The sequence below is a fragment of the Macrotis lagotis genome, chromosome 6, assembly GCF_037893015.1.
Source record: "Macrotis lagotis isolate mMagLag1 chromosome 6, bilby.v1.9.chrom.fasta, whole genome shotgun sequence".
Taxonomy (NCBI): domain Eukaryota; kingdom Metazoa; phylum Chordata; class Mammalia; order Peramelemorphia; family Peramelidae; genus Macrotis; species Macrotis lagotis.
The window spans coordinates 47,019,637-47,031,961 of NC_133663.1; the positions used below are offsets into that span (position 1 = coordinate 47,019,637).

The following is a 12,325-nucleotide window of genomic DNA, read 5'->3' on the forward strand; positions in this document are numbered from 1 at the left end:
TCTTTTTATGCTATACATCCCTTCTTCAGAGTTTGAGCAGCTGAGAGAAAGAGAAAAACAAAGGGGGCAAGGGAAGGAGACCAAGAAAAAAGAAGATCAGGGAGTTCTGGAATGAGTCTGAGATCAATCTGTATAGTATCTATCCTTGATAAAATCGGAATAAATTTTTTTGCAACTCTAGGAAATGGAGAACCATAAAATTACATGAAGTTAGAAACATGTATAAAAATAGAAATCTAGTGATACATTGGTCATTATGCTAATGTTTTTCTTCTTTTGTGTGTAAAAAAATGCTGTTACTATATAGGAGGCAGGAGGAGAGCATACTGGGAGAAATTTTACTTAGAACCGTAGATACAAAATAGAAGCAATTGACCTTCACAGATCTAATATTCTAGTAGTATTCCTTGTATCTAGCACTCAGTGCCTTATGAGTACCAGATTCAATAAATGTTTATTTTTGAACTAAATTAAAAACAATTACTTTATTTAACAATTGAGGAAAAGAGAACTCAATGGAGGGGGAAGATGACTTTTCCAAAGTCTCTAAGCATGTTAATGGCACAGAAAGTTTAGAACACAGATGTTGTGATTCTCAGTATAGTGGCCAGTTAATTAATATGACCTTTCGTAAAGTTAGAAAGTCATAGACTGTGGTTGCTTTTATATACAAGAAGAAATGAATAAGACTCCAAGATTAATCTTCCAATTTGTCATCAATCTGTAACATGTTTAAATGAGAAGCCAAAACCCAGAACACTAGTCCCCAAGTTGTGGCATGTCATCTGAAGTTCTAGGAGATTGAATGACTAAACTTTCATCAATTTTCATATCTGCAAAATGGATAAAAACTTAGATCAAACTCATTAATGGAAAGAATTATTAAAATAAATAAAACTATGAATTATTACATAAGTATGAAGTTAAACATGTGCTAAGTACCAAAATCTGTTTAATTATCAGCTAAAATGTAAGGAAATCACTCTCTTTGCTTCAGATACATTGGACAATGAAAAGGAAAAGGAAAAAAATATTGATAAAGAGTTTGCTCTGATGTTTTCTGTGGTGGATGAAAATATGAGTTGGTATTTAAAGGAGAACATTCAGACCTACTGCTCTGGAGAAGTTGATGAAGAAAAGGAAGACTTCCAAGAGAGCAATCGGATGTACTGTAAGATAACATGACTTTCTAGATTTTACCTTGTTCTAATTGTCTTTCGGGATTGTCTCCCTCGGATTAAACCTGCATCATGACTAAACTTGTCCCATGAATAAGATGCATTGAAGTGTAAATTGATATCTAGTTAAACTGGAAACCCCAGTCTCTATAACAGACAAAACCAGATGTTCTCAATTTTTCCCATGACCAGAAAGAACCAAACATTCAAATAATGATACTACAAAGAAAATGTAAATTATAATTCCAGAAAGTGTGATAAAGGAAAGAAAGAAAGGAATGAGGGCAGGCAGAAGGGCAAAAGAAAGAGAGGAGGAAAGAGAGGAAGGAAGGAAGGAAGGAAGGAAGGAAGGAAGGAAGGAAGGAAGGAAGGAAGGAAGGAAGGAAGGAAGGAAGGAAGGAGGGAGGGGAGAGAGGGAAGGAGGAGGGGAGGAAAGGAGGAGGGAGGGAAAGAAGGGAGGGGGAGAGAAGGAAGGAAGGAAGGAAGGAAGGAAGGAAGGAAGGAAGGAAGGAAGGAAGGAAGGAAGGAAGGAAGGAAGGAAGGAAGGAAGGAAGAAATGCTCTTTAACCATTGACTAAAATTTCCCTAAATTTCCAAGAAAGAGTATGCTTTGTGATATTCCTACCCTGTGAATTTACATATGGAATCAAGCACCATATATCAAATTGGATTGATGTATGATTTCATCTTCATATGTTTATAGGTTCACAGATTCAGTAATTAATCTAACACAATCAATGTCTGTAACTTTGAAACTCTCTTCTCTTTAACCCACAGCAATAAATGGATATGCCTTTGGAAGCCTCCCAGATTTAGCTATGTGTGCAGAAGACAAGGTGAAGTGGTACCTTTTTGGCATGGGTAATGAAATTGATGTTCATGCTGCTTTTTTCCATGGGCAAGTATTGACCAATCAGAATCATCGAATTGATACCATAAATCTTTTCCCTGCCACACTGGTTGACGCTTTGATGGTGGCAAAGAACCCTGGAGAATGGCTGCTTAGCTGTCAAAATTTCAACCATATGAAAGGTAGGAATTCTTGATCTCTATATGAAAATGTTCTTTGTCAGGTACATGAAGGCATAATTTAGCAGTGTTGTCCCACCAAAGAATAAAGAATCAAAATGTTAAAGATATCCACTGATATTTCTTGATGATAATTTTAAGATCTAAGATTGTCTTAAATGGTTATTTACTTTTATTTTGGTATTAATAATATTAAAGATATTAAAGTAATAACTGTAGGAGTCTCCTCAATAGACTCCTGGGTTCCAGCATCTCCCCATCTTGCCTCTTCCAATCCATCCTCCATACAGTTGACAAACTAATCTTTCTGAAGCACAAGTCACCTTTCAAGTGGCTCTTAATTGCCTCTAGAATAAAACACAAACTCTTTAGCTTGGCACTTACAGATCAATTAGCAAGAATTTATTAAGCACTTATTCTGTGCCCAGAAGGGAAAACTAGGTGGTATAGAGGGTAGAGTACTTGGAGTCAGGAAGACTTATCTTCCTTTTTTTTCCTTTTTTTTAAGGTTTTTTTGCAAGGCAAATAGGGTTAAGTGGCTTGCCCAAGGCCACACAGCTAGGTAATTATTAAGTGTCTGAGACTAGATTTGAACCCAGGTACTCCTGACTCCAGGGCTGTTGCTTTATCCACTGTGCCACCTAGCCGCCCCAAGACTTATCTTCCTGAGTTCAAATCTGACCTCAGACACCAACTAGTGGTATGACTCTGGGCAAGTTACTTTCTACCCTGTTTGCCTCAGTTTCCTTATCTATAAAACAAACTGGAAAAGGAAATGGCAAATCACTCCAGGATCTTTGACAAGAAAACCCCAAATGCCACAGCAAAGAGTCACTCAGTGAAAATCATTGAACTGAAATGTGCCAAGAACTGAGAATACAGTGAATCGGATGATTTGTACTCTCAAGGAACTCACATCTAGTTCCAACTTACTGTATCAAATTATTTAGTATTAACCCCCTTCATGTGTTCTGTATCACAGCAAAAATGACAGCTTAAGCTACTTCTAGGTCTCACCATTCAATTTTCCTTTCTGAGTCTTTTCTCAATCCACCTTCAGTTGCTTCTCTCCTCACTCCTGCCTTTTAAATGTTCTATCTACCTTTTTGGTTCAATTCATTGCCACTTCTTTTTTTTTATTGATATTTTATTTTAATTTTCAAATTACATGTTATGAAAGTTTTTCACTATTCATCCACATGAATACACATATTTTTAAGTTACATAATTTCCTTCCACCCTCCCTTCCCACCCCCTCAACCCCTCAGCAACAGTCAGGTGCATATTATACATACATATTTGTGTTTTAACTTCATTGCCGCTTCTGATGAAAAGCCTATCTTGCTTGCCTGAAGTGATTAGATCTCCTTCCCTTCTCCAATGATCTTATATTTATTTATCTATGTACTTGATTCCTCCATTGAATGCACTCAACTGACCCCTAAAGCATAAAAACAGTGGAACTTAATATCTTATTCTCAAGAATGATTAAAGGAGAAAGCAATGCAGCCACAAGATAGATGTGCTTCTACTTGGCCTAGACATTTGAATCAGCCTCCTATGTAGTGACTTACTCAGCAGGGGTATCTTCTTCCCCCTCCTGCTTCCCCATATGGCAATGTCCTAGGGCTGTCCTCCTAATGGAATTGCCCTAGGAACCAAAATTCTTAGTTTTGACTCTGAAGAGATTCTCCACTCCCATCCCAATTCTCACCCTGAGGTTTTCTGGCCACATTTCCTCTTCAGTACCGCCTCATCCTTTTCTCTCCTTCCAGTGAGCATCCTTCTCAACATTAACTGTCTCTCCAGCTTGTCTAAATTCAGAATTTAAGGCTTCTACATATGATGACTATTCTCTTTCTCGGATGTCAAAGTGAGGGTGAGGGGGAAAATATTGTAATCATGAAAGAAGGTGATAGTTACTCTTTTGTCTCCTCAATGGCATTCTTCTTGTCTGGCTTTCAGCTGGTTTGAAAGCCTTTTTCCAGGTGCAGGATTGTAAAAAACTTCCAACGGATAATGTTGATGGGAAAAACACTAGGCATTACTACATCGCAGCTGAAGAAATCAACTGGAATTATGCCCCTTCTGGTGTAGACTTAGACGCACCTGGAAGGTAATTCAGAATAAGTGCTAAATACCATAGAATTTATTCTACTATGCCCTAATGTCAATATCACTTAGATTAAAAGGTTATTTCAGCATAAGCACCCCAAAAACATGTTTTTAACTCTGGTTAAAATTTAAAGAATCAGGTCGGAGTAATGCCTTTTATTTTAACCTGTGGCACTTACCTTCATTTATATTTAATTTATTTTTCAGAACATAAGCATTCGGATCTTTATGTTTCAAGAGAAATAGAGGGAGTGCCTTCTGTTTTCCTTTGGGGCAAATTTATGGGACAGACAATATAAAAAGAATTGAAGATATGCTGATAAATGTTTAACAATCGGCTCTCTCCCCCCAAAATGTGCCGAAACAGTTTTCATTTTAATCTGCATTATTTTTTTCCATTATTTTCCTTGGTTAACAGTATCACTTTAGTTAGATAACAATAATATAGCTTTGCTGATTTCTGAGGTATAAATAGTCACACTGAAAATTTACATTTGGTTTGAGCTGGTTCCAGCACACTCCTGGTCTAAGTCTGACTAGTCAGACAGATATAGCTGGGTTATGTTCCTTATCATTGGAGGAAATATGCATGTTGATGCCAATATAAGCTTATTAGAGCTTTGAAGTTTACAAATTGTAGAAGAGCTTGATCATATGTTGAGAAATTCTAAAAATATCTAGTAAACAAATACGATGACAAAGTAACAATTAAATGATTCACTTTTTGAGAAAAATTTTGATGACAATGGATTTTCCCTGGTTACCAACTGTGTAACAATTTCACTGGAATTTTATATTCATTCATTCAGCAAATAAATATTTATTAAGTATTTAGTATTTTTTTTAGTTTCCAATTAAATTTTAGTTTCTTTCCATGGTTCTTTATTCCATGTAAATTTTATTGCATCGTGATCTAAAAAGGATGCATTTAATATTTCTGCCTTTCTGCATTTGATTGTGAGGTTTTTAACCCTCATTAACATAGGCATTTAGTCCTAACTCCTCCTAACTCCCTCTAAATGCCACTTTGCCCCTTCACAAAATCTATGTTCTTGCCAAACTAGAAAGCTTTGGTGTACACTGATGGACATTGCATTTGAAATAGCAAAGAATTGGGGCGGCTAGGTGGCGTAGTGGATAAAGCACCGGCCTTGGAGTTAGGAGTACCTGGGTTCAAATCCGGTCTTAGACACTTAATAATTACCTAGCTGTGTGGCCTTGGGCAAGCCACTTAACCCCATTTGCCTTGCTAAAAAAAGAAAACATAAAAAAAAAAGAAATAGCAAAGAATTAAAATTTAAGGAAAATGATAATAGACCAAATAGGTGATCTTTACCTCTAAAATAATCATCTTTTCCATTTGAATTCTTGGTTCTTCTTGATATACAGCTTGATATTTAAGCAGTTGTTCATTGTCATTTATTTGCACAGCTCTTCGGAGGTATTTTTCAAACAAGGAGCTGATAGAATTGGAGGAATTTATAAAAAGCTGGTTTTCCGCGAGTATAAAGATAGCACCTTCACCCACCAAAAAGACAGACTTCCTGAGGAGGAACATCTGGGCATCCTAGGTAGGACTGGTGGAGAACTGGAAAGAGCACTGGATTTCGAAGGAGAGACCCGAATTCCAGTTTTGCCACTTATGCATATGGCTTTGGTCAAGTCACTTTGGGCATGAGTTTTCTTATATATAAAATATATAAAATTATAAAAAGGTTTGGACCAGAGGTGTCAAACACAAGTCACAGGTCACATCTAGGCTGCAATATTCTCAAGGATTATCTGAATCAGATTAAAATGTAATTGGAAAATATTTAACAAAATAAATAAAAATAGAATAGAATATAGATAATATTAAATATGTGGTTTTCTAAATCACTATGTGGGCCATAGGGATCATTATGTAGAGTTTAGCAGTCTTTGTTTCTATTTGAGTTTGACATCACAGGTGGGGTTTTTTTCATTTATTTGGGGGTTGCTTTTTTCATCTATGCTTTCTTTCCAACATGACTAATATGCAAGTTTTGCATGATTGCACATGTATAACCTATATCAAATTGGTTACCATCTCAAGGAAGAGGAAAGAGAAGGAGGGAACTTGGAATACAAAATTAAAATGTTTAAAATTGTTTTTAGGTGTAATTACAGTATAGGGTGTGGTGGGAACTAAGTATTATTCACAAAAGAATTAGATACCACCGGACTCCATAATCTAGTCTCTTAGGTATCTTCCAGTTTTGGTCAATCCCAAATTGCTGGTTGTTGCTAGATTCTTTTTTAAATTTATTTTTACGATGAACCTAATCAAGAGGAAGCAGATCTTTATGAATGAGCCTTAGTGGCTAATTATTGTTAGTTTTAATTTCCTTTTTTATTATGAACGTTACAGCCACAAACAGGGACAAGAACAGTTCTTTATGAATAACCCTAAGTTGTTGATTTATTGCTAGATTCTTTTTTACTTTTTTATTACAAATTTAACATCAACAATGAGCAGTTCTTTATCAATGATCCTGTTATTCATTTTTTGCTATTTTAAATTATTTTATTATGAACTTAACAATCAACAGTCACAAACATTTCAATCTATGAAGAATATATATATATATGTAGATATAGATATGGATATATGTTTGGTCAGATAGCTAGGTGGCACAATGGATAGAGCAGGACCTGGAGTCAGGAAAACAGGTTCATATCTGACCTTAGATATTTACTAGTTGTATGATCTTGAATAAGTCATGGATTCCTGTTTGCCTCAGTGTTCTCACCTGTAAAATGAACTGGAGAAGGAAATGGCAAACCACTTCAGGATCTCTGCCAAGAAAACCACCAAACAGGGTCATGAGGAGTCAGATATGACTGAATAACAACAGCAAAGATAGAAGTATACATGTGGATATGAGTTTAACACATACATTCATTGAACATTCAGTAATGACATCAACAAAGGACACATATTGTAGTGGATGGGCTACATGCCTGCATGGTTGAGTTGTCATCTATATCATTAGAGGTAATTCCCAGCGCTTAGCATAGTGACTGGTGTATAAGTGCTTAATCAATGTTTATTGACTGATGAGTAATACACCCATGAGATCACAAAGATAATGAAATATTGGTGATTCCCTATCCCATCTACCCACTCCCCAACGAAATTTTGTCTAATTCAACAATTTAATTCAGGATCTATTGAGTCAGATATTTTCAGACTGAATTAATGATATTAATAATAGTGGCAGGGGTGGCTAGGTGGTTCAGTGGATAGAGCACCAACCCTGGAGTCAGGAGTACCTGAATTCAAATTCAGCCTCAGATACTTAATAATTACCTTGCTGTGTGACCTTGGGAAAGCCATTTGACCCCATTGCCTTGCAAAAATTTAAATAAATAAGTAAAGAAATAAATAAATAAACAAATGAATGAATGAATAATAGTGACATTACCTCTACCACCCCCCCAAATGTGTTACCTTTCATATACAGATACATAATCATATACATATGTACATAGATACACACATATTCATATACATTATCACATGCCTTTAGTAATGAAGGATTGGAGGTGTTTCCTCTCTCTCTCTCTCTCTCTCTCTCTCTATTTGTCTCTCTCTCACAACCACAGGGTTATATTTATAGCAGAGATAATCCATGGCTAGGTTTAGGGGAATAGTTTACACTCTTGAAAGAATTTTCTGAGTATGAATGTTTGAAAACCATCTATTTGGGTATTGAATTTATTTCTTTTGCTTTAAGAGCATCAAAATAAAGTCTGGGTCAACATCAACCTGAACAAATGTGAGAGAAATGGACTTATCTAAGCATAGACCATCACATTTCTCTCAGAAAGAACTAAGAAAAATAATCAATTAACAAGCATTTGTCAATGCTTGCTAATAATGCTTATTAATGTTATATTTATAAGGCACTAAGGTTACAGACAAAAATAACCAGATAGTTACATTTTTTATCAAAAGAAAGAATATGCATGTATGCATTCAGGAGCATATGTCTATGTATTTGAAAGTATGCACACACAAACTAAATAGCAGATAAAAGAGGACACTAATTACTGGGGGAATGATAATAATTTCTTCATATCATTAAAACGACAAAGGAGGAAAAGTCACTCTTTGTTTAACTCTAGGTCCAGTCATTAAGACAGAAGTTGGAGATACCATCAAAGTTACTTTCTTTAATAAGAGTCCCTTTCCCCTCAGCATTCAACCAACTGGTGTGAGATTCAACAAGCATAATGAAGGATCCCATTACAATTCACTCCATGAAGGTAAGTATAGCCCTCTTTTCTGTCCATTGTGTGCTAAGAAAAAAAATTAACTCACTTTCTAGTTTAGTCAAAAGACCAGATTAGAGTTCAAATTAGAAAATACTACCAGTAAGAGAATAGATCCCTTTCCCCAATATTCTATATTAGTATAATACTCGATAGTGATCTAACAGAGATTCAAGGTGAAGAATAAGACATATATTTTTCAGACATGAGAAAATCACTTAACCCCCTACAATCCCCAGATGATCTCTAAGCCATTCTAATCCAAAAGACAAAATCCAGGAGTTAGTATAGTATGGACATAGCCTACAGTCAATACTGAGTAACACTTCAACCCTCTTAATGTTCATTTTGTCTTAGGTATTGCTTCTACTCCTTCTCCTTCCTCACATGTGGCACCCAAAACAAAGTTTATTTATGAATGGACTGTCCCAGAAGGAGTGGGTCCCACATACAGTGATCCCAATTGTTTAACCAAGATGTATTACTCTGGTGTAAATCCCATCAAAGACTTGTTTACTGGGCTTATTGGTCCTCTCATCATATGTAGGAAAGGAAGTTTGGATTCTAATGGGAAACAGGTAAGTTATAAAATAGCAATGGGGTATGATGGGAAGAATGCCCCATTTGGAATCAGGGGACTAGGGTTCAAATCTGGACTTTGTTATTATTTACCTTGTGATACCAGGGAAGTCATTTAACTTCTATGAACCTCAATTTTGTCATCTATAAAATGAGGGAGTTGGACTAGATGCTTGCAAAGGTTTTTTCTAGCCCAAAATGAATGTTTCTATAAACTTATTAATGTCTTGGTTTTTCTTTCTTTTTTCAGATTTTTTTCAAGTAATGAGCATTTTTAATTAATCTGTCCCTTCCCCTTTTCACATTTTTAAAAATAATTCCTCAATACATATCTATATAGTTCCACATTAGTCATGTTCAAACAAAAAATATAATTCTTTCTACATTTTAAGACCATCATTTCTGTCAGGTTTGATAAGCAGTGTGTTTCCTCTTCATTCTTTTGGACTAATGTTTTATTATTGTGCTCATAAGAGTTCTGAAGTCTTTCTCTTTGTGTATATATGTGTGTTTTTAGTTAAATAAAATTGACTAATAATAGAATTTGCTCTTTTCTGTGGTTGATGAGAATGGTTTCTACCAAACTTTCAAAGTAAATTGGTTTTTGCTAGCTCCCTTCATGTTTGAGGGCATTAAATGAGAAGCAATTTTCCATTTAAAGTCTCAAAGTTATTTTTTCTATAATAATGCATAAACAACATTTTATAAATTTATAAATTATCCTATGTTTGTTTTCTTCTGCATCAGTTTATGGAGCTTTTCTTAGCTTCATCTGAAATTGTGCATTCTGCCATTTCTTTGTCATAGTAATTTTTCATTGCATGAATATACTTTAGTCCTCCTTTGATGGAAGAACAATCACTTAATTTCCAATTTGGGGGTCTCCCTATAGAGATTCTATATGTATTTCTGAATATATAGATCTTTTGTTTGATTTCTTTTTTTTTTGGAATTGTTTCTGTTATCCTCAACCCATCTGTTAGAGTCATCATCCAAAAAAGAGAATTCTAACTTTTTAACTCTTTCTTTCAAAATAACCCAAAAAGAAGCTTTTTTCACATTAATCAACATAAATATTATGTAGCACCTCTAAAAATTTACTGCTCTATGTCATTATGAGTTTTCAAAGGGAGGAATTTGAATACAAGTTTTTGACTCCTGGCAGCACTTTTTCTAGTCCCCTAATCTCAATCCCACTCCTCAAAAGAAAACCTGCAAAAGAGTAGGGTAGGAAACACATTGATTCAAACAACTATAATGCAAATTAGAAAACATATCCAGCAGCATTATAAGAAATTCAAGGAAGGAGCAGCTTGGACTAATAGGATAAACTAATTCTGGATCTCCAACCCTTAAGTTTGCTCTAGATAAAAAATTCTAATACAAGGGTTCTTAACCTTTTGGGGGGCTCATTGACCCTTTCTGCCGATCTTGGTAGAGCCTATGTTCTCCTTATCAAAATGATGTTTCTTGCCTACATTTATAATTGAAAGAAATACAAATTTAAGTTAAAGTTTAATGAAATTAAAAATGTGGTTTTTTTCTTACCCAAGTTCAAGGATACCTGAAATCTACCCTTGGGAACCTTGGGGATCTGTGAGTCCCAGGTTTAGAACTACTAATTTCTACTAATTTAGTGGTGAGGGATCCTTTCCCACTCTTGAGCTTCAGTTTGCAAAAAACTCAAGGGCACTCTGAAAAAGGTCATATTCATCCTGTTACTTGTCTCAACACAAATTTAATTATTGGAGGACGTGTGCTCAGACTTTATTTGCTGCTTTCTCTTGATGTTTTCATTTATAGATAGGTGTCGACAAGGAGTTCTATTTGTTCCCTGTAGTATTTGATGAGAATGAAAGCCTGTACTTGGATGAGAACATCAAAATGTTTACAAAAGAGCCTGACCAGGTGGATAAAGAAGATGCTGACTTTCAAGAATCTAATAAGATGCACTGTGAGTGCCAAATTCAGAGATGGTTCATTGAATACCAACATAAAAAAAATATTTTTATTAGACAAGATTATCTATTGCTTTTCTCATTAGTTTAATTTGAAGCAAAATTATATTGATATAAAATAATAGCCTGAGGAGTAACACTCTTTGATACTCAATTTAGTATGTAATAATAATAATAGCTGGTATTTAAATCTGCATGCATATTTTATTATGCATATTTATTATACATAAATATATGCATTTTTATTTTATCTCCACAATAACCACATAAGGTGAGTATAAAAGTTATAATTTTCCCAGTTTTGTAGATGAGAAAATTGAGATTCAGAATAAAGTGATTTACCTCTAGTCACATAAAAAGGAATCGAATCTTAAGTCTTCCTAATTAAATGTAAGAAAGCATTTCTCTGAGGAAGTAATGAATTTCTGATGTCTCAGAAAAGTGGCTTGGAAGCATGGATGCCCTGTACCCAGAAGAGAGAGCCAGGAGGAGATAAAGGAAGGAGGGAGGGATGGGGTATGGCAGAATGTCACTGATGTGATCCTCAGCTCTATGTATACACATGATTGCTCTGAATACATAGTTGTATACAATAAATATACAACTCATGTTGCTCCGCACCTAGATCTACCTCCTGGGGCTGTCTGGAAAGTACACATATGGGACCACCATCTGTAATCTGTTCCCCAGAAACACTGCCTCTGGAGTTTTCCTTAATTAGTAAAAATATGAGCTGATTCTGGGACATTAAAATAACATATGTAGGAAGCAATATTCCTGTTTGGGACACATTTCATTCTCACAATATTTTTGCAGCTATGAATGGATTCATGTACTGGAGTCAGCCTGGACTTGAAATGTGCCAAGGAGATACCGTTTCATGGCATTTATTTAGTGCTGGAAATGAGGCTGATATACATGGGATATTCTTCACAGGAAACACATTCCTCTCTAAAGGAGAACGGAAGGACACAGCAAACCTTTTCCCTCAGGCATCTCTTACAGTCCTAATGACACCTGACTCTGTAGGTGAGTAGTCAGAGCAATAATTATTTTCCTTCTTTCTACTTTTTATTCTAATGAATTCCCCTAAACTTGATTTTCCAAGTTATGCCCAGAAACCTTGAGAGGTGAACATCTTCTTTCCCCCGAAAGCCTCTCAGTGATTCT

General features: G+C 35.3%; 1 protein-coding gene across 3 annotated transcripts in view; it reads left to right on the forward strand.

Annotated features, from left to right (window-relative positions):
- The window catches only part of LOC141490812 (ceruloplasmin-like), a 62,092-nt gene that overhangs the window by 14,200 nt on the left and 35,567 nt on the right, over positions 1-12,325 (forward strand). For all 3 annotated transcript variants that reach the window (XM_074191106.1, XM_074191107.1, XM_074191109.1), the window contains exons 4-11: positions 998-1,171; positions 1,956-2,210; positions 4,173-4,323; positions 5,754-5,893; positions 8,472-8,612; positions 8,976-9,196; positions 11,001-11,151; positions 11,972-12,184. In XM_074191106.1, the coding sequence (XP_074047207.1) occupies positions 998-1,171; positions 1,956-2,210; positions 4,173-4,323; positions 5,754-5,893; positions 8,472-8,612; positions 8,976-9,196; positions 11,001-11,151; positions 11,972-12,184 (1,446 nt within the window). The remainder of the gene's footprint in view (positions 1-997; positions 1,172-1,955; positions 2,211-4,172; positions 4,324-5,753; positions 5,894-8,471; positions 8,613-8,975; positions 9,197-11,000; positions 11,152-11,971; positions 12,185-12,325) is intronic.